The sequence below is a fragment of the Poromitra crassiceps genome, assembly GCF_964638095.1.
Source record: "Poromitra crassiceps genome assembly, chromosome: 3".
In the NCBI taxonomy this organism is placed as follows: Eukaryota; Metazoa; Chordata; class Actinopteri; order Beryciformes; family Melamphaidae; genus Poromitra; species Poromitra crassiceps.
In genome coordinates this window covers 79,732,509-79,758,426 of record NC_139625.1, presented here as the reverse complement: position 1 = coordinate 79,758,426, position 25,918 = coordinate 79,732,509, and the positions used below count along the sequence as shown (strand labels likewise).

Genomic DNA, 25,918 nt, shown 5'->3' with positions numbered 1-25,918 from the left:
CACTTCCCAGGTATAACACTCACATTGGTCCTCACTAAGATAGCTCTGTACAAGAACATACACACACGCTCTGGCTTCAATAGTTTTCTCTGCATTTCTATTTGTGTGTGTGTGTGTGTGTGTGTGTGTGTTTGTTCCTTACATCCATGACATCACATTGACTTCCTGTCCAGGTTGCCAATGGCGACGACCCCTGGGCGGGAAGCGGGGTTTATAGCGCTGATGCTGCGGGAGGCTGGGGCACCCAGGGACACGCACAACAAGGTAACACACACACACACACACACACACACACACACACACACACACACACACACATTATTATTATTATTATTATTACTACTACTACTACTACTACAAGCGGAATAGCCATCCCTGTGTGACTGACCATTTAGTTGGTATGTAGCCTCTCCTCTCTCTCTCCAGAGGGTTTTCATAGTCCACTTCCCTGGCTGATTCCAACTGTGCTCAGCTGTGAGCTCCATCAGTAATTTAGGAATGGAGCTCTCAATGGTGCTGAACCTGTGTTCAACTCATTTTGGTCACTAATTAGCCATTTTGCCCATTTAGTCTGACCTAATTACTCAATTAAAAAATCCCTGCAGGGTGCTCTTTATACTGAAAGATTCAGTGCGATTGCACGTAAAATCTTATGATAGCATTATTATTATTATTATTATTATTATTATTATTATTATTATTATTATTATTATTATTATTATTATTATTGAAAATTAGTGAATGAATATGTAATTGTGTTATTCATGTTCCCAGCAGCAGGTGAGGATGATGATGGTGAGTGGGATGAAGACTGGGATGAGCAGTCTGTGGGCGGTTACCATGGCGACGAGGAGGGCGGGGCTTCAGGACGCAACACACAAGCCTCAACCATGAAACTCTCCCGCAATAAGTGAGACACACATGCACGCATGCACGTGCGCACACACGCACGTGCGCACACACGCACGCACGCACGCACACACACACACACACACACACACACAATTTTCGGACAAGTCAAAGACAGGGGGAGTTCAAAATTTAAGTTGACTGCACTTAAAAAAAAGATTGTATTTCTATATTCAGAATCAGAATCAGAAAGACTTTAACTCATTGAGTGCCAGCCACTTTTGGAAAACGGATGCTCCCAGTGCCAGCCCTTTCAGAGCGTTTTCAGTGATAACTCAAGACCCACAGAATATTGTGTGATATTACTATGTAAACACCGAACACGCCCAAAGAACGATGAGACTCTCTTGTATCATCAGCAAAAAAAAGTTTATTGATATCATTTTCCGTTCTTTAGTTATCAGCCGGAGAAGATAGGTTGATTTCACCAAAAACAGACATTTCAAACTAGAAGCTGAGATAATGAGCCTTTTGTGAAATGAAGCATTTCAAGCACATCACTGACTCTGAAGCTAATATTTTCTGATGTAGTGACACCTCAAAAATAATTTCCTTCAATAAAAGAGCAAAAACAAAGGAATTTTGATGGCAAAATAATATTTTTTAGCTGCAACCAGCAGCGCTGGCCTTCTTGCTGGTCTTGATTTACTGCTGGTGGGCATCAGATATTCTAGCTTGTGTTTGCCAATCTGTCCATCGAGCCTGCTGTCTGGGTCGGTGTTGAATGGTGCCCTGCGTGCCCCACCCCCCTCAACTGCAAACTCCTCCTCCGTGGGAGTGTCTCTGGTGGCTCTCTGCTCTGAATTTTCCACTGCACGTTTCAAAGTGCGCTGCACCCAGCCTATTTTCACAGCACTCCGCCGTTTTTGTCACCGGCTCCCAGCGATTCCAGCTGAGAATAATTTATCTTTTCAGAAAGACGCTCGTGTCGGGTGCTCCTTTTCTGGCAACTAATCATGTGGAGAAACTATCACAACAGACAGAAAGGCTCAATTGTGGGAGCAGATTGCCTGCTGTTCACAGGCACAGCTAACGTTACAGCATGCATCGGTTTCCGTGTGCCCACTGCCCACGGCTTCTTCTCTGTTTTTTTCCTCACCTTTCTCTAATCTGGAGAGCACTGTCGCCACCTAATGGGTCCGTAAAATAGCTTATACACCTTCAAAATCCCCCATACTTTTACAGGAGATGCATCAGGCTTTGATCCACGTCCCACCATCAAAAAACGCAATTGACGTCTTTAGACGTCATTGGCACTCTACGTTACTATTTGAATTGACATCTTTAGACGTCATTGGCACTCAATGAGTTAATGATCCCCGGGGGATAATTGGGACAAGTTACAGTTGCTCGCACTCAGGCATGAATATCCACATAACACAACATAACATAACATAGCATAACACAGTATCACACAGTATCTCCCTAACCGTAAAAACAGTCAATACAGTAAAATGCAATAAAATGCAATAAACTAAACTAAAATAGAATAAAATAGAATAAAATAAAATAGGGTCAATGGGATAGTAAAAGTAAGAATTGATTTGAGGTAACACTAATTTACAATAACATTTACAGTAACTGTCACTAAATAAACAGTTAATGCTTAATAACCATTTCTATTTAATAATCATTAAGTAACCCTCATGTTAATGTTTATTACCGTAACTCTAACCCTAACCGTTAACTAACCCTAACAGATTAAATAATGCATAAATTAATACTTAGTGAACATAATAGGCATTAACTAACCCTTAATTTAGCGACCCTTATTGTAAAGTGTCACCTGTTTTTGTCTTCTACTGTTGATGTGACCGCTATGCTGCATAAGTCCTCCTATGTAATCTGATTACCTACTGTGGTTAAAGTGCATCTGAATCTGAATCTGAATATTTTATTAAATAGAATAGAAATAGAAATACAAAAAAACTTTATTGTCCAGCCAAGGCAGGAAATGTGTCATTGGTCTCACCCAATTATGTAAAAACACAAACATGTCTACAAAAATTACATAAAAGCCATAAAAAGCACAAACATATCTATAAAAGGGAACATCAACAGCCTAGTGACAACACATCACATCATAGATTCATCAATATTGCACTCCTCAGTTCTCATGTGCACAGCCTGCACAGCCAGCCTGCACAGCCTACACAGCCTACACAGCCTGCACAGCCAGCCTGCACAGCCTACACAGTCTGCACAGCCTACACAGTCTGCACAGCCTACACAGCCAGCCTGCACAGCCTGCACAGCCAGCCTGCACAGCCTACACAGCCTACACAGCCAGCCTGCACAGCCTGCACAGCCTACACAGCCAGCCTGCACAGCCTGCACAGCCAGCCTGCACAGCCTACACAGCCTACACAGTCTGCACAGCCTACACAGCATGCAGAGCCTACACAGCATGCAGAGCCTACACAGCCTGCACAGCCTACACAGCATGCAGAGCCTACACAGCCTACACAGCCTGCACAGCCTACACAGTCTGCACAGCCTACACAGCCTGCACAGCATGCAGAGCCTACACAGCATGCAGAGCCTGCACAGCATGCAGAGCCTACACAGCATGCAGAGCCTGCACAGCATGCAGAGCCTACACAGCATGCAGAGCCTACACAGCCTGCACAGCCTACACAGCCTGCACAGCCTACACAGCCTGCACAGCATGCAGAGCCTACACAGCATGCAGAGCCTACACAGCCTGCACAGCCTACACAGCCTGCACAGCCTACACAGCCTGCACAGCATGCAGAGCCTACACAGCCTGCACAGCTTACACAGCCTGCACAGCCTGCACAGCTTACACAGCCTGCACAGCCTACACAGTCTGCACAGCCTACACAGTCTGCACGGCCTACACAGCCTGCACAGCCTACATAGTCTGCGCAGACTACACAGCCTACACAGCCTGCACAGCCTACACAGCCTACACAGCCTACACAGCCTTCACAGCCTACACAGTCTGCACAGCCTACACAGCCTACACAGCAGTATGTACATTATGTACATTTGAAATTCCACAAGATAATAAGGTTACCGTTAAAGTCTGTAGTGCAGCAGAAGACCTGTTAGCAAGGTACTGTTTGTAAGTGCCTGTCTGTCTGTCTGTCTTCCTTCCGGCCTGCCTGTCTGTCTGTCTGTCTGTCTGTCTGCCTACCTGCCTGTCTGTCTCTCTGTCTGCCTGTCTGTCTGTCTGTCTGCCTGCCTGCTTGTCTGTCTGTTCTCAGGTTTCCGTTCTCTAAAACTGTGAACCCAGACGTTTTCCTGCTCGGTAAGCTTCCAGCTAAAGGTGGAGACAGACTGCCGGTCTACGTGAGTCTCTGTTTCTCCTCTCTCTACAAAACATATTTTCTTTAACCTGCTATTATTATTATTTTCAAGTTTTTTAGTCTGAGCGAAATGTTCTATGGTCTCTCCTGATTAAATATAGCTGAATCGCTTAGTTTGACCAAGTAAAACTATTTTTAGATGCATTTTACGAAATAAATGGCAGATGAAATCCATGACTTTGGAACTCTATAAACTTACATCTATAAACAAGCGAACAGCAGCCTGTGTAGTAGCGCGAAGGGGCACTGCACTCGTATATAAAATGAAGCTTTTGTTTGTTTCATTCTTAGCGACTCATTTCACTCACTGTATAAAGTGAGACATGGCAGGTGAATAGGGTAAACACTTTAATATTAGCTATCGCCATGAAACCAGTTAATTACTTACATTAAGACAACATTTGTTGGTATTACAAGTTTTCTGAAATGGTATGTTTAAAGGGATACACCAACATTTTGGGAGATTTGCCTATTTGCAATGTCCCCGATAGTAAAAGGAGAGTAGATGCCTTCAAGGTTCAAGGTAGGCTTTATTATCCCCGAGGGGCAATTTGTGAAGCAGCCAGTAGAAGCATAAAAAACAAACAAATCATCAAACAAGCAGCAACAACAAATTACAACAGTTACAATCTGAAAATCACATGGAGCTATTTAAGAAGCCAATGGCAGCAGGAACAAATGAGTTTTTGTGCCTGTTGGTTCTGCATTTTGGCAGAATGTATCTGCAGCCAGACGAGAGCAGCTCGAACTCCAGGGTCAGAGGGTAGATAGGGTCGGTCAAGATTGACCCTGCCTTTTTCATGGTCCTGTCTTTGGTCTTCGATACATTAATATCTAAGAAGGACGACTCACACCAGTCAATGAATTCCTTCACTACAGGGCCGTGATCAGGGTCGTCATTGTTAAGGAGGGACACTATGACGGAGCCGTCGGCAAACATAATAATATGAGGCTTCATAAAGTGTCTTTGGCACAGGTTTGTATATCAAATTAATAAAAGAGCAGAGAGGAGGACACATCACTGGGGCGATCGGTGGAGGAAAAGAGCACATCAGATAAAGTCTCTCACGCGTTGCGACCTGTCGTGAAAAACGTTTGTCAGCCAACATATCAACCCAGGATCAATGTTGTAAATACTCTTTAAAATACCTGCTAAAATATGAGGCTGGATGCAATTCAAAGCAGAGGAGAAATCAATCAAATGCAGGCGCACAAAACTCTTTGTGTGTGTGTGGATCAAATTTAAAAGAGTGCTCATTGCATCCTCAACACCCCTGCTTGGCCTGTAGGCCTGTAGTATAAACTGCTAGTGAGCTTAGCAGTTGAATGCTAGTAAACGGCACACGAGCCCAGTCACCAAAAATATGAAACACAATTACACAATGAAATAATAATCCAAAGTTACGGGAAACGGTCATTTTCGAATTAAATTCATAGCTAGAACTAACGTGGCGGAACCAAATTCACTTCCGCGTTTGCCTGAGGCGCATGCGCTGTGTGCATCAGTACTTCCTGGTATGTATTTACTTCGAAAATGACCGTTTCCTATAACTTAGATTATTATTGCGTGGGGAGTACACGAGTCACAACATGTAGATGTGAGTGTTTCTGGTGCTGTTGAAATGTGTATTTTTGGTGAATGAACGGGGGTAGGCTCTTGTGCCGTTTACTACCATTCAGCTGCTAAGCATGCTAAGTGAAACGCACTTTCTAATGTACGCACAGGGAAGAGAAAGGCATCTACATTCTAGTTTTGCTATCGGGAATATGGCAAATAGGCGAATCTCCCAAAATGTTGGCGTATCCCTTTAAATATGCATTATAGGCATTATCTACTAATAAAATATGCGCTAATTTGCATACATTTCCAGAACAGAAATCTGAATATTGGATGAAGCCAGGTTCAAAATTATTGTTTCATTTTGTTGATATATTAGAGAGAGAGGTTTTTTCTCTTTTTATCACTCCATAAATCAGAAAATACTGTCAACAGTCGTAAAAACCACACATTTTTGCCATGTTTTTAGGAAGAAAATTAAGCAATATCACATGAGAGGGAGTGCTGTTGTACTGTAATATCGTCACGCCTGTGATTGTGTCGTAAAGATAATCACAGCTAACGTTTGAGGTTAGCACAGATTTCACCTTACCGTTCATAATTAAGGTCAAATGTATCCATATCGCTGTCCCATACTAGGTGCGCAAACGCTGTTTGAACTCAGCCTAATCAAGGTTACAGCTGTGAAGCGGAGTGTTTCTCAGCGATAAAGACGTTTTCGCCGTTCTTCCGAGTGGATTTGGATTTGACTGCTGATTGGCTGAAGGAGTTGTTTGTAGGTTGGTCTTGTTGAGATTAAAAACCTCTTTTGCAAGAGAGACCTGGCCAAGAATTGAATTTAATTTAATTTAAAAACTTTATTGATCCCCAGAGGGGATCAATAAAGTAAAATGCGATAAAATGTCGCAGCAGTCAAGACATACAGATGACAAAGACATAAAAAAATTAAAACACAATCAGATAAAAAAAAACAGGACACCAGGAGGCTGTGATGCTAAAACCCAAAGCAGCAGGACTAGATAAATAACTGTAGATAGATATAAAAATACTGACAAGTAAAAACTGATACTGTAATAAAAATAAAATAAAAAGGTTAGGGCCACAGACAGTTTAATGCCTGGCAAAGGAAGATGCGTTATAAAGTCTTATTGCACTGGGTAGAAGAAGAAGACGAAGCAGCACAAGGCCACAGACATACAGTTACAACATAACATATCACCACAACATTTGCATACATTAGGCAACTAACAACCAAAGATTAAAAGAAAAAAGTACAACAAATTTCACATTGAAGGCAGGCAGGGTTCAATCTAATATAGGTACCACTTATGGGTCATAACACTTCAGACCTGCATTTCATTTTTTTTTTCAAGTTTAAAACTGTTTAGTGAGACAAGCTCCTGCAGATTCATTGATTCTTGAAGCTCATTCAGGGCAGAGGGGCAGACAACTGGAAGGCCTTTTTGCCAAACTCAGTCCAAGCCTTCGGTATGGTCAGGACCCAGGACTCTATTTTGAGAACGTAATCGACAAGTGCCGTTTTCCTGCAAGGTAATGAGTGAGCATATTAACTCATTGAGTGCCAATGACGACGCCTGTCGTCAAAGTAATTAGTAACGTAGAGTGCCAAAGACGATAGCTGTCGTCAATTGCCTTTTTTGACGGTGGGACGTGGATCAAAGCCTTATGTATGTCCTGTACAAATATTGTAGCTATTGAAGCTGTATAACCTATTTTACGGACTCATCAGGTGGCGACAGTGCTCTCCAGATTAGAGAAATGTCCGGAATACAGCCTGAAAAAGCCCCGTGATCAAAGAGAAACCGCTCATGCTGCAGCCCAGAGCCATGTAGATTGCTCTGGCTGCATCTGACGGTGCCTGCCAACAGCAGTCAATCCGCGCACACAACTGAGCTCCTCTGCCTCTGTCTGTCTGTCTGCATAGTTTCTTCACACGATTAGCCGCCAGAAAGGCAGCACCCGACGCCGAAGTGCCAAACCTTTCCCTGCAGTCCGGGTTGGCATTTCCTTGTCGCGCTGCCTGGGAGGCGGCGCACAAAAAGCACTCCGAAAATAGACGCTGGGTGCGTGAGGCTGTGTGTTACTAGTGTGGGGAGGAGTTTGCAGCTGAGGGGGGGAGAGGGGGGTGGGGCACGCAGGGTAGCACACAACTACACCACGTCGCTACATCAGAAAATATTAGCTAGAGTCAGTGAATGTGCTTGAAATGCTTCATTTCACAAAAGGCTGAATATCTCAGCTTCTAGATGGAAATGCCTGTTTTTGCTGTTTTTGACCTATCTTCTCCGGCTGATAACTAAAGAACGGAAAATGGTATCAATAAACTTTTTTTTGCTGATGATACAATAGAGTCTCCTTGTTCTTTTTGCGTGTTCGGTGTTTACATAGTAATATCACACAATATTCTGTGGGCCTCGAGAAATCACTGAAAACGCTCTGAAACTCTGGCACTGGGAGCGTCCGTTCTCCAAAAGTGGCTGGCACTCAATGAGTTACATGTAAGCTGGGAGCTGTCCCAGACTGGCCTTATAAATGAAGAGGTACCAGTGACTCAACCTGTGCAGGTTGAGGGCCATCCTACTCTCATATATAGAGTGCAACAATGTGTTAGAAGTTTGTGACAAACCTCAGCGCCCTATGAAACACTGTGTCCAGCTTACATAGAGCTGCCACAGCAGCATGCATGTATCTGATACACTGTGTCCAGCTTACATAGAGCTGCCACAGGAGCATGCATGTATCTGATACACTGTGTCCAGCTTACATAGAGCTGCCACAGGAGCATGCATGTATCTGATACACTGTGTCCAGCTTACATAGAGCTGCCACAGGAGCATGCATGTATCTGATACACTGTGTCCAGCTTACATAGTGCTGCCACAGGAGCATGCATGTATCTGATACACTGTGTCCAGCTTACATAGTGCTGCCACAGGAGCATGCATGTATCTGATACACTGTGTCCAGCTTACATAGTGCTGCCACAGGAGCATGCATGTACAGGATATCTCCGTAATCAATTATCGGCAGGAAGGTAGCCAAGACAAGCCTCTTGATTGCCACCTTTCACCCTATTGCGAAAGTAGAAACATTTTTGTCACAATAGTGTCTATGTGAGACTTAAAAGTGAGAGTCATCTATTAAAAAAAGTACTTGTAGGTTGACACTCTTTCAATTTCCTTGCCCTGTGTAGTGATTATGTGTGGTAGTGACTGTGGTTCCCTCTTAGTCTTACTGTCCCCCCCCCCCCCTTCCCCCCATAAGCCAGGAGAGGTGGGTCCCGTGTGGCTGTACCCTCAGTCTCCTCTGGACTGTCTGGTCGACCACCCAAAGAAAGGCTCCAAGCTGTACGGCCTGAAGAGCTACATCGAATACCAGGTCACACCCAACGTGAGTCACACACACACAAGCACAAACGCACATGCACGTACGCACGTGCACACGCATATATGCATGCACACACGCACAACCTCCCGCAAATATCATTGTGGAGATTGGTTGAATTTGCATTAATTGCTAAATCCAAATTTCCTGGAGTGACTGATAAGAGACTTGAGACTTGGACTTGCAAAAAATGTAACACACACACACACACACACACACACACACACACACACACACACACACACACACACACACACACACACACACCTAAACACACAAACACACACACACACACACACACACACACACACACACACACACACACACACACACACACACACCTAAACACACAAACACACACACACACACACACACACACACACACACACACACTCTCTCTCTCTCTCTGTCTCTCTCTTTGACTCACTCCCTCTCTCTCTCTGTCTCTCTCTCTTGGTGGGTTTCTATCCACCTGTTTTTATGCAAATGTTCAATTTGCGCAAGAAAAACTTGAGTAGAAACACCAGAGAATTAAAAAAAACTTCCAAATATTGCTAAAACGTTTTCCCGCTTGGGGCAGGTGGAAAAGTTGGCGTATCGATAAATGCGACTAATGCAGTGGAAACAAAGCGAATATTTTTTACAATCATTTTACAATTTTTAGAACAGGGAACAAACAGGCTCAGGCAAAAAACAAAAACATACATACATCATCAACATTCCAATGTTACCACTAACCAGCCGCATCAAGTGCTCGTGTGCTTGTAAGAGTTGTGTGTGGGATCCCACAGAAGGGCTCCATAAAAAGTCACGTCAAGAATCACCCATCACTCCTAACCTCGTCTAAGTAGGCCGGAAACGGGTCCCAAATGATTGAGAATTTTTTAAACAAATAGGAACCAGAGTCTCTCTATACGTATAACCGAGACCATGTCCGTCAGCCACAGCTGAAAAGAAGGTGGAGAGGGGGACTTCCACTGAGTCTCTTGGCGACAGTCATCCCCTGCGTCAGAGACTGTTGCACAGCCGTAGGGAGGAGCAGAGAGGATTCCGAGCAGCCTTGGAGTAATGAAGATGGTGAGTGACTTTAAATTGGATCAGCTGGTGTCTGCTGTTAATTGAGCAGAGTTGGACCACAGACAGACTCCTGTCCCAAATCATTTCAGACAAGACAACACCAAATTCCTCCTGCCACGCCTCCCTAATCCTCTCAGTGGGGGCCCTGATGCAATCATCAAACAGACACACACATCTTGAAATAAGATGCCTGGAATGATGGAGGCTAAGAAAACGTTAAAAAAAAAAGCATGTTCATTTGGAAGAACTTCAAAGTCACGAATCTCGGATCAAACATAGTCTCTGACTTGTAAGTATCTGAGCCAGTGCGTGCGTGTTGGGCAATTCAAATTTCCTCCTCAGAAGATCAAAGGATTGACCTGGAAGTCTGGGTGCCCTTGAGCTGCACATTATGCATTATTAAAACAAACCCTAACATCAAAATACAATCAATGTTATCCAAAATTACAGCTAATTAAAAAGAGATGGTGGAGTTTCTCAGTCTATTTGTTCTGGTTTTTGGCAAAGACAACTGATTGCCTTTGCGCGGAACACGGCCAGTCCTTTCTTCTTACTAGGAGGGAGGATGTGGTGGAGCAGGTGGTTAGGCTGGTTGCATGTCCTGAATCAGCTTCACAGTGTCCTGTTCTCTTCATGTCTGCAGATCAGGAAGATGCAAAGAGACGTCCTTGAACCTCGTCATTATTTTAACAGCCCTTTTCTGAACCCTGTCCATGGTGGCTCGTTGTTTAGCCGTACAGCCCAAAAGCAGTATATTCTAGACATGTTCTGATCAGTGTGTTATAGATATCGACCAAGTCTTCTACAGGGAGCCCGTTTCTTGCCATGACAGTGAGAAAATGGCAAGGCCTGTTGGTCTCAGGCCTGTCTCTCTCTCTCTCTCTCTCCCTACAGACGACCAACAGGCCTGTCAATCATCGCTACAAGCACTTTGATTGGCTGTACGAGCGTCTGCTGGAGAAGTTTGGCTCGGCCGTGCCCATCCCCTGCCTGCCCGACAAGCAGGTCACAGGTCAGTGGTCGCCATGACAACATGAAGCTGACCCCCAAAGCTCGGCCCATATAGCTGCTTCCTATTTTTCCCCTCATGTTTTCTCCCCAATAGAGTACCGCATTGATGAGGTATTTTTGTAGGCTTACCCAGAGCTCCCTGCACGTTTCTTTTTACAACCTGGACCTTATTTCTAGCTTTAATAAGGATATGAGCCACTGTGTGACAGAGAATAAGCTATTTACAGGCCCTATTTCCTCTGTCTGTTCCAGGGCGTTGCTCGGCCCGTTATAGCTTTGTGGTGGTTCGATTTCAAAAATTCCTTTTCTGGGTGAGTTATAAACCATAAATAAAACTAGAAATGAGATCCAGGTTGTAAAAAAAATTTCTCAATTCATTTCCAATTAACCCCTTTGTAGCCTATTTGTTCCTGTTTATTTTTCCACAGAAAACCCGACGGGTCTAGTTAGATAATTTGTTTCAGTAGAATTTATTTATTTTCTTTATCACTGAGACTGAGAGCGAGGGTGAGTGAGTGACATAGCCGAGAGGGGGGGTTTGGAGAGAGAGGGAGATGAGAGCTGACAGAGAGCTGACAGATGAATGCAGGCTACTCAAAGGGGAAAATAATTGTAGACTAATATTATAGTAGGCTAATAATTATAGCATTGGTGATTAATTAATCTGGGCGATGCAGTATGGCGTGTGTGTGTGTGCACGTGCGTGCGTGAGGTTTTGGAGAGAGATAATTCATGATTTTTTGGAAAATGGCTGGGTGTCCAAAATCATCACTTTTTTAATATTCACTGCACGATTTGAGCCAAAAAGCCCAAAAGTGTAATTTTTGCACTTCCATGGATTTTAGCAAAAAAAATCACTTCAATTACCTGATGTTAGGCATTCATCCTGGAGTCAAGGCTTCAAATTTGTAGTTTGTACTGTAAAATTCTGTTTTCCACCATTTCCCTAAGTTTGGCATAGGGATCGATTTCCCATACATTTAATGTAAACTGCATAGTAAACTGAAAATAGTCAAACACAGTAGAAACTACAAATTTCAAACCTTGACTAGGATGGATACCTAACATCAGGAATTTCGTGAATTTTAGGGAAAATGGCTGGAGATTTTTGTGCAAAATTAACATTAAAACCACATTTTCAACCAAAACCACATTTTCCTCTTTCTTTTTTTGACAATTCCAAGATTTTTGGTCCAGGATGAGAACCAAGTACACAAATAATGTGCATGACTTTTGTGAACAATGGCTGGAGGACCCAAAATAAGATGTTTGAATGGAAGTCAATGAGAATTAACAATCCAAGTCTTGGATCTTAGCGCCATCCATCTTCTGCTATTGGTGTGATCTCTGCGCTGCATACTGCTCTAAGTCAAATTCCTTGTTTGTAATTTGATTACTCACTATGGCTATTAAAATTTCTCTTGAATCTTGAATCTACGGATGGAAATTAGCCTCGTGCCATGTGCCATGTGCCATGTGCAACGTGTTCGAGCCTCGTGCTCGAGTCTCGTGCTAAATCCGGCAATTTTTACACTCTGATTATGTTCTTTGTGTCCATTAATTTTGCACTGTCCCGTCTAAATAAACAAATCAAATGTCAAATGTTGAATCTCAAATGACCCTAATGCGCTGTCGTATTGTGTGTACGTGTGCGTGTGTGTGTGTGCAGGGCGCTTTGAGGAGGAGTTTATTCGGATGCGTATGGAGCGTCTGCAGGGCTGGATGAGCCGCATGTGTCGCCACCCAGTGGTCGCCCAGAGCGATGTCTTCCAGCTGTTCCTCACCTACAGAGATGAGAGGGTACGCTGTGTGTGTGTGTGTTATAGAGAGCCAAAGTCATGCCCACTTTTTTACCACACCAGATGAATGCTAGACCAAATTAGGATGCAACTCCCGACACACAGACAAACACGCCTCCAATTATAGTGGTAGGACTAGTCTGCCTCATGGGAAGTATAATGATGCATTCCATTTAAACTGGGAGCTTGGGATTTCACGGTTGAGTAACGCGATACTGATACCAGCCAGAGTTAGCTCTAGCCAGGCTAGCCATTGTTAGCAATAATAGTTGACAAATATAGCCGCAAGCAGCCATTACAAGGGTTCAAGCCTTTTCCCAACTGCAATGACATCACAAAAAAGTGGAAGTGGTCAGGGTGGGAATTTCGTCATTTTAGGGGCAAAATTGTGATTTTGCGATTTTGCGAATGTCTGCAATATTTGCGGGGCTTGGTTTTAAAAAGTCGACGCAATTTCTCAGCAAAAACAGCAAAACATGTTCTGCATCTTTCAATTTTTGCCAGTCAGCTGCAATTTAACAGCAAAACAAATTGCATAAAACTTCCATTCCAAATTCCATTGGAATTTTTGAGAAAAGTTGCCATTACGTAGTATTTATGGATGGGGGTGTGGAATCAAATTTTCTTCATCAACTTGCAATTTATGTCAGTTCCCACAATTTTACAGCAAAAAAATCCCGTAAAACCTCACAAAATGCATTGCCATTTTTGAGAAAAGCCACTGCAAAACCAGCATTTTTGATCGCCACAATCACACAAAAAAATCATTTCTTCCCCTTCTGCTGCTCCTTTTCCTTGTCCTTCTCAAGCTGTCGCTGGATCATCTCAGCGATGGTCTCATCACCATAGCTCACGGCGATGTCCATGCAGGTCTGCCCGTACTTGTTCCCTGCGTGGATTTTGGCTCCGGCTGTGAGGAGGTACTCCACGCAGTGCGGCCGGCAGCTCTCGATGGCCTTCATGAGGGGAGTGGCTCCGTTCATGGACACCGCGTTCACGTTGGCCCCTTGCCCCACCAGCAGCTTGATGACATCGAGCTGGCCTGCGCTGCACGCGTGGTGGAGAGCCGTCCACTTAAACTGGTCGTACAGGTTCACGTCGGCGCCGAGGCCGAGGAGGAACTCTGCCACCTTCAGGTTGGTGCAGGAGATCATCAGCGGCGTTTTGTAGAATCGATCTTGAACATCCACCGGGATGCCGCTGCTGAAGGCCTGGCTCAAGGACTGCAGGTCTGTGGTCTTCACGCACTCGCCAATGTTGACGAACACCTTCTCGTGGTTGTCCCGGTACCAAGCCGAGTCATCCTCCACGGGGTGAAGTGGCGCCCGGTCCGCATCCGAGCATGTGTCATCGCAGAACGGCTGGTGGTGTTCGATCATGAAGATGGGGGGACCTCCGTCTGGCCGGCGCCTGCAGAGCTCTGTAGGGAGTACACAGACAGGCATGAGGAGGACGAACTTGCCCTTCTTCTTTCCTTTCCCTCCTTTCTTGTCCTTCTTCTTTTTAGGGGCGTAGGATGGAATGGTGAAGGCCTTCTTCAGGTAGCGGACTCCTTTGAAGAAGTCTGAGATGCTGATCTCACCGTCACGGCTCGTATCATCGGTCTCCTGGGTGATCTCCTGTTGCCGGTCGTCATCCAGATCATCACAGCTTGAGTCATGTTCCTCGAGCGTCTCCTCTGGCTGATCGTCATCCTCACCGTCACGGCTTCTGTCATGCTCCTGGAGGATCTTCTGGAGCTGCTCATCGTCCATGGGTGCGTGGTGATCCTTCATCACTGTCATGAACGTGTCCCAGGTAACGGTATCCACAGGATCTTTTCCTTCCTCCTCTGGTTGCAACGCGATCTGTAAGGCCTCCTGGTGTTCATAGGACCAGTCGTGGAGTGCCGTTCTCCAGGTCTCTCCAAACAGCTTCGCTGCCAGTTTCTGGACCTTCTTCAGCTCCTTCATGGTAGCTTTGTCTGCGGTCATCTGACGAGGCATGAGGCCTTCAGAGTTCTTCTGCTGTGCATCACAGCCTCGTTGTGCCAGGAACCTGCAGCATTCAGCAAAGCCCCCGGCTGCAGCCAGATGGAGAGAATTGGTGCCGTCCTTTGCTGTTGCAGCCAGGTTTGCGCCATACGCAGACAACAACACTATCAATTCAAAGAAGCCTCCTTCAGCGGCCATGTGAGCAGCATTCATCTCCTGCTCATCCAAAGACTTGGGGTTTCCTCCTCGCTGTAAAATGTCCCTGACAAGCTCCACTTCCCCGGTCCTGCAGGCTTCCATCAGGGCCGTACGGCCGGTCGCCTTCTCCACGAGGTTCGGATCGGCTCCGCGCTCCAGGAGGGAGAGAGCCAGACCCACACGCCCCCGGGCTATCCTGCAGGCCAGCAGGAGGACGGGGCTCCCCTCTGCAGACACATTGTTCACTTCAGCGCTGCTGTCGAGCAGAAGCTCCAGGCAGCGTGGGCTTGGGTTGGTGGGGGAGAGGCAGTAGAACAAGACTCCTTTTGCGTCGTTGTCCAGGACGCTCACGGCAGCACGGCTGTCGGCCAGCAGAGCCACAGCAGCCTCGTGGCCACGCTCCGCCGCCAGCATCACTGCCGTGCGCCCCCTCCTGTCCTGAACGGCAGGCTCCGCCCCCTGAGTGAGCAACAGGCTGATCATGTCGGGGTGGTTGTTGGAGGCGGCGAGCTGCAGCGCTGAGCGGCCCTCGCACGGCTCTGTCAAGTTGACCAGGCCGGGGACGCCCAGGCGTAGCACCTTCTTCACCTGCAACTGGTCTCTGCTGGACACGCATTGTAGCAGCTTCTGCACCTGGAGGACCTCCAGACGATCCTTCGCCAGCCGTCCCGCTGCTTCAGACTTAAGAGCAGGATCTGCTGCTTCAGACTTAAGAGCTGGATCTGCTGCTTCAGACTTAAGAGCTGGATCCACTGCTTCAGACTTAAGAGCTGGATCTGCTGCTTCAGACTTAAGAGCTGGATCTGCTGCTTCAGACTTAAGAGCTGGATCTGCTGCTTCAGACTTAAGAGCTGGATCCACTGCTTCAGACTTAAGAGCTGGATCCACTGCTTCAGACTTCAGACCAGGATCCACTGACTCAGACATGACAAAAGGATGCAGCTGCTGTCAAAAAACTCAACAGGCCATTATGCTAATGATCTCACAGACATTGTGACATCATCAGTGATGGCATCCTCATGGCAAATCTTGTAAATCTGGCCTTACTAGCAATCTCGCGCGCTCGATTCCTAGGCTCACCCGCTGCACGGGCTTGCGGCCTCGCCCTCCCTGTGAACAGAGAACAGATAGAGATAGAGCCAACACTGGCAAATTCATTGATGCACTGGTGACATCATCCCTGATGACATCATCACTGACTGATGACATCATCACTGATGACATCATCACATAACTTATAACATGCTGCGTCCAATTGGGCTCGTGTTTACCGTGAATAAATCTAATTGAATGGGCCCCCTCATGTGGTGTTCACGACTTGGTATGTGGAATCTTTCTGAAAGTTTCGAAGCTCACGACTTGTGACGTTTCCGTGAGACGTTTTTACAAAATGGCATTGATGGAAAGTAAATATATTGACATTTTAGCTGTACAGAGCTTTTCATAGTCATTTTATGATATGTCTGAGGAAGATGTTGATATTCTCAACAGTCTCATCTTGTTTGCTCTGTAATTATGCCTCTGCATTTATGTAGTTAGCCACTTGCTAGCTAGTGGTAGCTACATTGTTAGCCTCTGTGGGTTCTAGCCAACTGCGCATGTTCACGACGTGAGCACTTGAATGCCAAGCATATCGTGTACACAACTACCGGTCTCAACGCAGCAATAACCTCACCCAGGAAGGATGACATCACTGATGACATCATCACGGATGACATCACTTATGACATCATCACTGATGATATCACCGATGACCCATGTCAGTATTTATCAGTATGTATCAGTGATGTCATCCATCATCACTGATGAACCATGTCAGTATGTCTTTATTTATGTCGATGGTATGTATCAGTGATGTCATCCGTGATGACATCACTGACATGAGTGGTTTTCATGTAAGGAGGAGAAAGAATTGTCCGCCTTGTTTTTTCTCCGCTCCAAACCGTGTTCACCAGCAAGGAACAAACATCGAGCCCTCCCACAAGCCTACAATGTTATTGGAGCGGGGCGAGCTGGCGGGCAAACTTCTGCGTATGGACACAGAACATTACTGATGGCAGCACGATTGATGTAGTGACATCACCAATGACTTCGCTCACTGATAATATCAATGACTGAGTGACATCTCTGCGACATCACTCACTTGATGACATCACTCCTCTGCAGGGAAGGATTTATGATCACTGTTTTGGGGCCTTTCAACTGTGATATCACTCGAGCAACTCTGAATACTATAATTGGAGAGCTGATGGTGCACAGTTGCACGATGGCGCACAGTTGCACGATGGCGCACAGTTGCACAATGGCACAGTTGCACAGTTGCCTAACTGTGATGTCAAGAGCTTGTACAGTTGCTCAGAGCCAATAGCGCACAGATGCAGTCGCACAGTTGCTCATGGCACACAGTTGCCCAACTGTGAATTGCTGAACTGTGATGTCACTCGGGCAGCTGTGATGTCATCAGTGATGTAACTTGAGTTGTGATGTCATTAGTGATGTATCCGTATGTGAGCCCCCGGGCGAGCTTGCGTAGCGTGTCTATGAGCCCACGGAGCTCATAGACATAGTATTATAAAATGATGACTATGAAAAGCTGAAATGACAATATATTTAATTTCTTTCCATGTCCATGGCATTCACTGTATGCTTCAAAATCATCACAGTGGCCCTCATTTGTGAAGCTTATCTTGCTAAACAGTTCACCATCTAGCCAAGATCCCCATACAAAATAGTCTAGCAGAATGGGCCCTCAGATTTTGAGATACCCCTACCCGAGGTAGAACAAATGACAACAATGATTTTTCTCATCTTTAGGGTCTCCCATTAATGAAATTGATTGTTGTCAAAAAAAAAATTGGGGGAAAAGATGTTTTTTTGGCTGTTCTTTAGAACTACCCCAATCCCTGAAAAAGAGCCAAATTAGGCCAGTCCGAATAGGGGAAAGGTGACAAAAAAGCCAATAACTTGAGAATGCTCACTCTTTTCCTCATCAGATTTGCTGAGGTATGAACCAGGTGGCTGCCCTACATCACCAAATAGTCAAAAAATGATTTACCTAAAAAGATAATGACTTATAGTCCTGTAAATATAGCTTTAGTTTAGGCGGAAGTTGTACTTTGTGGTGATAGGAACATAGGACTCCATCACTTTTCTCTCATTTATCAGAAAAACTGAAATCCCTGAAAAATATACCATTACTGAATTGTCTAGGGTGCTATTGAACACTGACCAGTAGTTGTATGGAGATATCTGGTACAGTTCTATTGCAAATTAGATTTCTTTAGACATAGGCCTACTACCTCTTCACTGAAACAGTCAAATTATTGTATGTTATTCTGAATGGGGAATAAGTGGCATAAAAGCCTATAACTTGGGAATGCTCACTCTTTTCCTCGTCAGATTTGCTGAGGTATGAACCAGGTGGCTGCCCTACATCACCAAATAGTCAAAAAATGATTTACCTAAAAAGATAATGAATTATAGTCCTGTAAACATAATAATAATACATTTTATTTGGTGACACCTTTCAAAACACCCAAGGTCATTGTACAGTGCATAAAAGAGACATGACATTCTAAAATATCATACATAAAAACAAGCATTGCAAACACCAGCATCATTAAAATATGACGAGCGTAGATATAAGAAAAGACAGGAGATACACACGGCAGGCGAATAACAGATTGAGTGCTGTATATGATTAAAGGTAGTAGGCCAATTTGAACAGGTGGGTTTTGAGGTGGGATTTGAATGTGGTGATGGAGTCAGATTGTTGGATGTGTGATGGCAACGAGTTCCAGAGTCTGGGTGCAGAGCAGCTGAAGGCCCTAGCACCCATGGCACTGAGGCGAGGGAGGCGGGACAGTCAGGAGGCCAGCTGAGGAAGAGCGTAGGGAGCGGGAAGGGGTGTATTCCTGGAGGAGGTCAGAGAGATGGGTGGGTGCTAGGTTGTGTAGGGCTTTGTAAGTGAGCAGAAGGTTTTTGAAGTCAATCCGGTAGTGAATGGGAAGCCAGTGGAGTTGAATGAGGACAGGGGTGAGGTGGTCAGATGATTTAGTGTGGGTGATGATCCAGGCATTTGGAGTCTGTTGAGCAATTTGGTGGGTAGGCCAGAGAGAAGAGAGCTGCAGTAATTAATCTGGGATGTAACGTGGATCAGGATGAGGACTTTGGTGCTGTGTTGGGACAGGGAGGGGCGGAGTCTGGAGATGTTGCGGATGTGGAAGAAAGCAGACCGGGTGATGTTTTTTATGTGGGGTGCAAAGGAGAGGGTGCTGTTCAGAATGACGCAGAGGCTCTTGACTTGGGTGGAGAAGGGAACAGGGAAGCTGTCAATGATGATGTTTGGGGCAGTGGTGTTTTGAGCTTTGGAGAGGATGTTTTTGGAGCCGATGAGGAGGGCCTCGGTTTTACTGGCATTTAACTTTAGGAAGTTACTGCTCATCCAGCTCCTGATGTCCTGGAGGCAGGCGGTGAGGGAGGTGGGAGGAAGAGCGGTGGTGGGTTTGGTGGAGATATAGACCTGGGTATCATCGGCGTAGCAGTGAAACTGGACACCATAGTGTCGGAGGATTTTACCCAGGGGGAGGAGGTAGGTGATGAATAGGAGTGGACCCAATACTGACCCCTGGGTCAAATGGCAGAACACCCGGACGTGTGGTTCCCTAGTTGGACAAACTGTTGCCGGGAGGTAGGATGCAAACCAGGAAAGTGCAACACCAGTGATTCCAATGTTCGCCAGGTGCTCCACAAGTAGTGGGTGGGAGATGGTATCGAAAGCAGTGGAGAGGTCAAGGAGGATGAGGATGGTGAGGATTCCAGAGTCAGCTGCACGGAGGAAGTCATTATTTATTTTTAACAGGGCTGTTTCAGTGCTGTGATTAGGGCGGAAACCATATTGAAATGGTTTGTGGAGGTTGTTTGAGTCGAGGTGGGACTGGAGTTGGGCGGCAACCACCCTCTCAAGAGTTTTGGAGATGAAGGGGATGTTGGAGTTGGGACGGTATAGTGTTTGAGGTCAGATGGGTACTGTGGCCTATAAGTTAAGAATGCTCACTCTGATGATCATCATATTTGGAGAGGGAAATACCAGGTGGCTGAACTACATCACCAAATAGTCAGAATGTGGGGAACCCAATAAAATAAAGTTGATCTAAATTACAAGCCTCTAAAACATAGAAATACAAGGTGTAAATATTGGAAGTTTTATTGAAACTGGAACATTAATCCAAACTATAAATCAGTAGTATCTCCTGTCTTGACATGATGGAATAATACAAGCATAATAGTAATCATAATACATTTGTTTTATAGTAGCTCCAAATCTCAGTGCTTCATTTCATTTCATGAACAAAAACAGGAGAACAGACTAGAAAAAAAAACTGCTCATTTGACCTGGCATATGGACACTTGTTTCACAGCCAAAGTCCAAATATCCAAATATGAAATACAGTATCAGCCCTTTGTTGAACGTATTATGACCCTACCAGATTATTGTGCCAGTGTTTGGGAGTCTGGGGCACATTCACAAGCTTATACTCCATGGACTGCAATTGTAAGGCTTGCAAAAGACTGATGCAAACAAACTGTCTAAATATTGCTCAGTCTGTAGGCAGCCTGTCTATCTGGAAACAATCATGTTTAATATATCCTTAGTATCATTGTCCATTTGTCAGATTAAGCTATCACAATGTAAAAAAAAAAATCCTCTTCTGTGTATCATATTGTAACCTTTTTCCGAAGTATTTGGATGTTTCATTGTTGCTGCGCGTACATAAGATGTGTTTCAGTGAGAGGTCAAGTATATAGATACTAGAATGTCAAATGTCAGGTTCCTCAGATGTTTGGGGACACATTTTGACATTCTGCACAGCAGGTGCTGAACTCCTTACAGGGGAGGCCAACAGAGAGGCACTGGCACTTTCCACTCTTTTAACAGTTTGGATCTTTGCAATACAAGTAAGTAATGTCTCTCACTTCTGTAGGTGCTGGGGGTTTCCTAAATAGGACTGGTTTAATGGCTCCATCTCTGACAATCCATCCCTTGCCGATAGGACTCCATAACATTGGTTTGGGCATGTGACTGTGACACCATATCGCTGTCTGATACATTGCTCTTTGCACATGTTGTGCAAATGCATCCTCTGTTGGTGGCAAATTTGCAGAGGCTGCATATGTTGTTGATGCAATTATGAACCTCAGTTCATCCAAGTTTGTGCACATCAGTCCATTTTCCTTTTAATTTTTTCCGTAAAGCAGAAGTGCAAATTCTCTTGCGACTGGCAAAGACTCTTCCAAGCTGGCAGAGTCCAAAATGGGCCAGATCTTTGAGCTCACTGAGATGAGTCTTGAGTTTGGTGAATGCTGTTGTCTTTCCTATTCTGTACAAACTACTTGTTGTGTCACAGCCAGTGAGTGCATGACATGCTGGTAGACAGCAAGAGCAATGTATCAGACACTGATATGGTTTCACAGTCACATGCCCAAACCCCTGTTATGGAGTCCTATCGTCAAGGGATGGATTGCCAGAGATGGAGCCAACCAGTCCTATTTAGGAAACCCCCCAGCACCTACAGAAGTGAGAGACATTACTCACTTGTATTGCAAAGATCCAAACTGTGGAGAGAGTGGAAAGTGCCAGTGCTTCTCTGTTGGCCTTCCAACATCTTATGCGCAGCAACAATGAAAGATCCAAATACTTCGGAAAAAGCTTACAATATGATACACAGAAGAGGAAAGAATGTAACATTGTGATAGCTTAATCTGACAAATGGACAATGATACTAAGGATGCAGTATATTAAACATGATCGTCTCCAGATAGACAGGCTGCCTCCAGACTGAACAATATTTAGACAGTTTTGTTTGCATCAGTATTTTGCAATCCTTACAATTGCAGTAAATGGAGTATAAGGTTGTGAATGTGCCCCAGACTCCCAAACACTGGCACAATAATCTGGTAGGGTCATAATACGTTCAACAAAGGCCTGATACTGTATTTCATATTTGGATATTTGGACTTTGGCTGTGAAAAAAGTGTCCATATACCTGGACAAATAAGCAGCCACTTTTTATTTCTCTGTTCTGTTTTATTTTTGCCTTGGTTATTTTGTTTTCTAGTCCGTTTTTCTAGTCTGTTTTTGTGATTGTGTATTATGTATTATGATTACTATTATACTTGGATTAATGTTCCAGTTTCAATCAAACTTCCAATATTTACAGCTTGTTATTTCTGTTTTATGGTAATGGTAAATGGCTTGCATTTATATAGCGCTTTTATTTAAAGCGCTTTACAATCAGTAGGTACATTCACCTATTCATGCACCGGGGCGGCTTTAGCTCAGGAGGTAGAGCGGGTCGGCCAATGACGCAAGGGTTGGCGGTTCGATCCCCGCTCCCTCCCAGCTGCTGTCGCTGTGTCCTTGGGCAAGACACCCTTAACCCTCCTTGCTCCCGGCCTGCGCGGCAGGCTATCGGTGTATGAATGGGTGAATGTAGACTACTGATTGTAAAGCGCTTTGGATAAAAGCGCTATATAAATGCAGGCCATTTGCCATTTACCACCGATGGCGGCAGGTTAGGGTGCTGGCACACCATCAGGAGGAATTTGGGGTTCAGTATCTTGACCAAGGACACTTCGACATGCAGACTGGAGGAGGTGGGAATTGAACCACCGACCTCTTTGATCCAAAACGATTAGTGGACGACCCGCTCTACCTCCTGAGCTACAGCGGCTCCAGGTGGTTTGTAATTTAGATCATCTTTATTTTATTGGGTTACTCACATTCTGACTATTTGGTGATGTAGTTCAGCCACCTGGTATTTCCCTCTCCAAATATGATGACCATCAGAGTGAACATTCTTAACTTATAGACTATTATGCAAGTGACCTAATTTGACTGTTTCAGAGAAGAGGTAGTAGGCCTATGTCTAAAGAAATCTCATTTGCAATACAACTGTACCAGATATCTCCATACAGCTACTGGTCAGTGTTCAATAGCACCCTAGACAACTCCGTAATGGTATATTTTTCAGGGATTTCAGTTTTTCTGATAAATGAGAGAAAAGTGATGGAGTCCTATGTTCCTATCACCACAAATTACAATTTCCGCCTAAACTAAAGCTATATTTACAGGACTATAATTCATTATCTTTTTAGGTAAATCATTTTTTGACTATTTGGTGATGTAGGGCAGCCACCTGGTTCATACCTCAGCAAATCTGATGAGGAAAAGAGTGAGCATTCTCAAGTTATTGGCTTTTTTGTCACCTTTCCCCTATTCGGACTGGCCTAATTTGGCTCTTTTTCAGGGATTGGGGTAGTTCTAAAGAACAGCCAAAAAAACATCTTTTCCCCCAATTTTTTTTTTGACAACAATCAATTTCATTAATGGGAGACCCTAAAGATAAGAAAAATCATTGTTGTCATTTGTTCTACCTCGGGTAGGGGTATCTCAAAAACTAAAGCCTTTTTTGAGGATTTGCTGCTAGACTTCCAGACAAGGGAAGCAGGAAGTGCACACTGACTTCTGGGTTAGCCTACAAAATATACACAGATACACACAGACAGAGAATATGGCAGCCTGTGTGGCCGTCACCCCACCACCACTATACTATCTATCTATGTAGAACTGTTCAAGTGCAGCGAAAACTGGCAAAAAAATATGTGCCGCAATTTTGCTCAGCACAATTTCACGGTTGATTTCCATGGTTGCAATTAGAGGGTTTAATCCTGCTCCTGCCAGCTCCCGCTTGATTTCTGACCATTATCGCACACTCCCACAACGTGTGTGTCACTGACCGCCCGCAGCCAAGTTATGACCGCCTGCTATAAAACAATGTGGGTTCCCGCCACTCCGCGGGACTTAATTGATTTGGGCTCTCCAAAAATCACATCATGTTTTCCTATGTAGTGCTGTTCAAACACTGCTGCTTTAACAGTCTCATATTTCTTCTTATCTGCCTCAATCATGGTGGTGAAACTGCTGAAACATCGTCAGCTGCATCTCCCATCCCATTTATATACTAGAAAAGTGCACTCTCAGTAGAGTGCAGATCTCCGCCAGGCACCGCTACACCTAAATTCCAATTCATGGTTCGTCGCTGTCTCCAATTGCACTTATTTGTTTCACCATTCTTCTCAATGTTGTTTACAGATTTGGTGACTTGAATGAGGTACTGCTTGCTTGACAGTTTCACCTTTATGCTGAGAGGTACATTATTTGGATCATACGCTGCTTTATATTTGGTTAAAGAACATCTGCTGCTTTTACTGTCACTAAACGACAATTCACATCTTCACAATTGCAGAAACCAGCATGAAAACAACATGGAAACTACTCGCATGACAGAAACACTACAACAAACCGAGTGCTGTTGACCGTTGGTCTGATCAACTTGAAACGTTGGGGTTGTCCTACAACCCAGGTTTTACGAGTGAGAACGAGGAATCTCACACTATGCCAAGATGCTTCCTGCAGCGCACCAACTGGACAATGTATATTTTCTCAAAATTGACCCCTATAAAACCACCAATTGCGCCTGAAGGCGTCATTGGCATCTGGCTTATGGCACGGCCACCCACTCCGCCCCATGACCACCACGTCACGTCCGCGCCATCTTGCCCAGATTGTCACTCAAAGCGTCCAGCAGCCCACTGTTCCTAAGAAGCAGCGAGGCTAGATGTGTGAGATTCCTCGTTCTCACTCGTAAAACCTGGGTTGTAGGACAACCCCAATGTTTTACTTCGTTTTGAACTTCGGAATCTCACACTATGCCAATTATCCAACCAACCTCACTGCAAGGAAGCACCTTGTGCGACCCTGAGACTGGCAGCTGCCTGGCATGAGGAGTGCGCCACACTTTGCACAGGTCGTGCGAGTCGTCCGTAGCCATTTCAGCACGGCATCGGCTGCACTGACGGAACGGTGTGTTCGCATCCATAGCTGGGCGAGGTGGGTCCGTGGACACACCCTGGCTAGCGAGGGCGAAGAAAAAAGCCGCAAACAATTTCGGCTAACAAGAACCTAGCGAAGCAGGCTAACAAGCTGCGGTGCAAAGCAACAGTACAAGCTAGCGCTAGGCAGGCAGTGCTAAGCTAGCTAATACATGGCCCCGGCCGGGGAACGAGTTTAGCTTAGGTTATCGTAACTCAACAGCTAACACCTAGCCACATGATGGCTAGCAAGAGAGACTACCAAGCTAGCAGTTTAAGCATGAGAGAAAAACTCTTAGCTTTTCGCAGTGGGTCCCGCCGTTCCTGGCGAAGAGGGCCAGTTCAACAGAGTCACGCAGGTCCACGTCCGCCGCTCCCGTTGGGGTTGATGGAACACAAGTAGACGGGTGTCACTACTGGCTAAGAGCTAACCGCAAGCTAGCGAGGGTCAAGAGAAAAACAGACACGTCTGTATGGCTGCTGGACTAAAGCAGAGTGACAATCTGGGCAAGATGGCGCGGATGTGACGTGGTGGTCACGGGGCGGAGCGGGTGGCCGCACCATAGCCAGATGCCAATGACGCCTTCAGGTGCAATGGGTGGTTTTATAGAGGTACATTTTGAGAAAATAGACATTGTCCAGTTGGTACAGTACGCTGCAGGGAGCAGCTGGGCATAGTGTGAGAGCCCTCGCTGCCATCTCTAATTTCATTCCCTCGTTTCA

General features: G+C 45.1%; 2 protein-coding genes across 2 annotated transcripts in view; one reads left to right on the top strand and one right to left on the bottom strand.

Moving 5' to 3' along the window:
- Positions 1 to 25,918, top strand: part of LOC310773294 (sorting nexin-9-like) — a 52,254-nt gene that overhangs the window by 12,052 nt on the left and 14,284 nt on the right. Inside the window, exons 5-10 of the mRNA XM_083633175.1 lie at positions 174 to 264; positions 775 to 910; positions 4,140 to 4,224; positions 9,085 to 9,210; positions 11,176 to 11,293; positions 12,962 to 13,092. Of these exons, the coding sequence (XP_083489301.1) occupies positions 174 to 264; positions 775 to 910; positions 4,140 to 4,224; positions 9,085 to 9,210; positions 11,176 to 11,293; positions 12,962 to 13,092 (687 nt within the window). The remainder of the gene's footprint in view (positions 1 to 173; positions 265 to 774; positions 911 to 4,139; positions 4,225 to 9,084; positions 9,211 to 11,175; positions 11,294 to 12,961; positions 13,093 to 25,918) is intronic.
- LOC310774232 (ankyrin repeat and EF-hand domain-containing protein 1-like) lies at positions 13,856 to 25,155 on the bottom strand (the record flags this gene model as incomplete). The annotated part of the gene is made up of 3 exons (XM_083634282.1): positions 13,856 to 16,207; positions 16,343 to 16,372; positions 25,054 to 25,155. 3 exons carry the CDS (start codon positions 25,153 to 25,155, stop codon positions 13,856 to 13,858), a joined length of 2,484 nt encoding a protein of 827 aa, XP_083490408.1.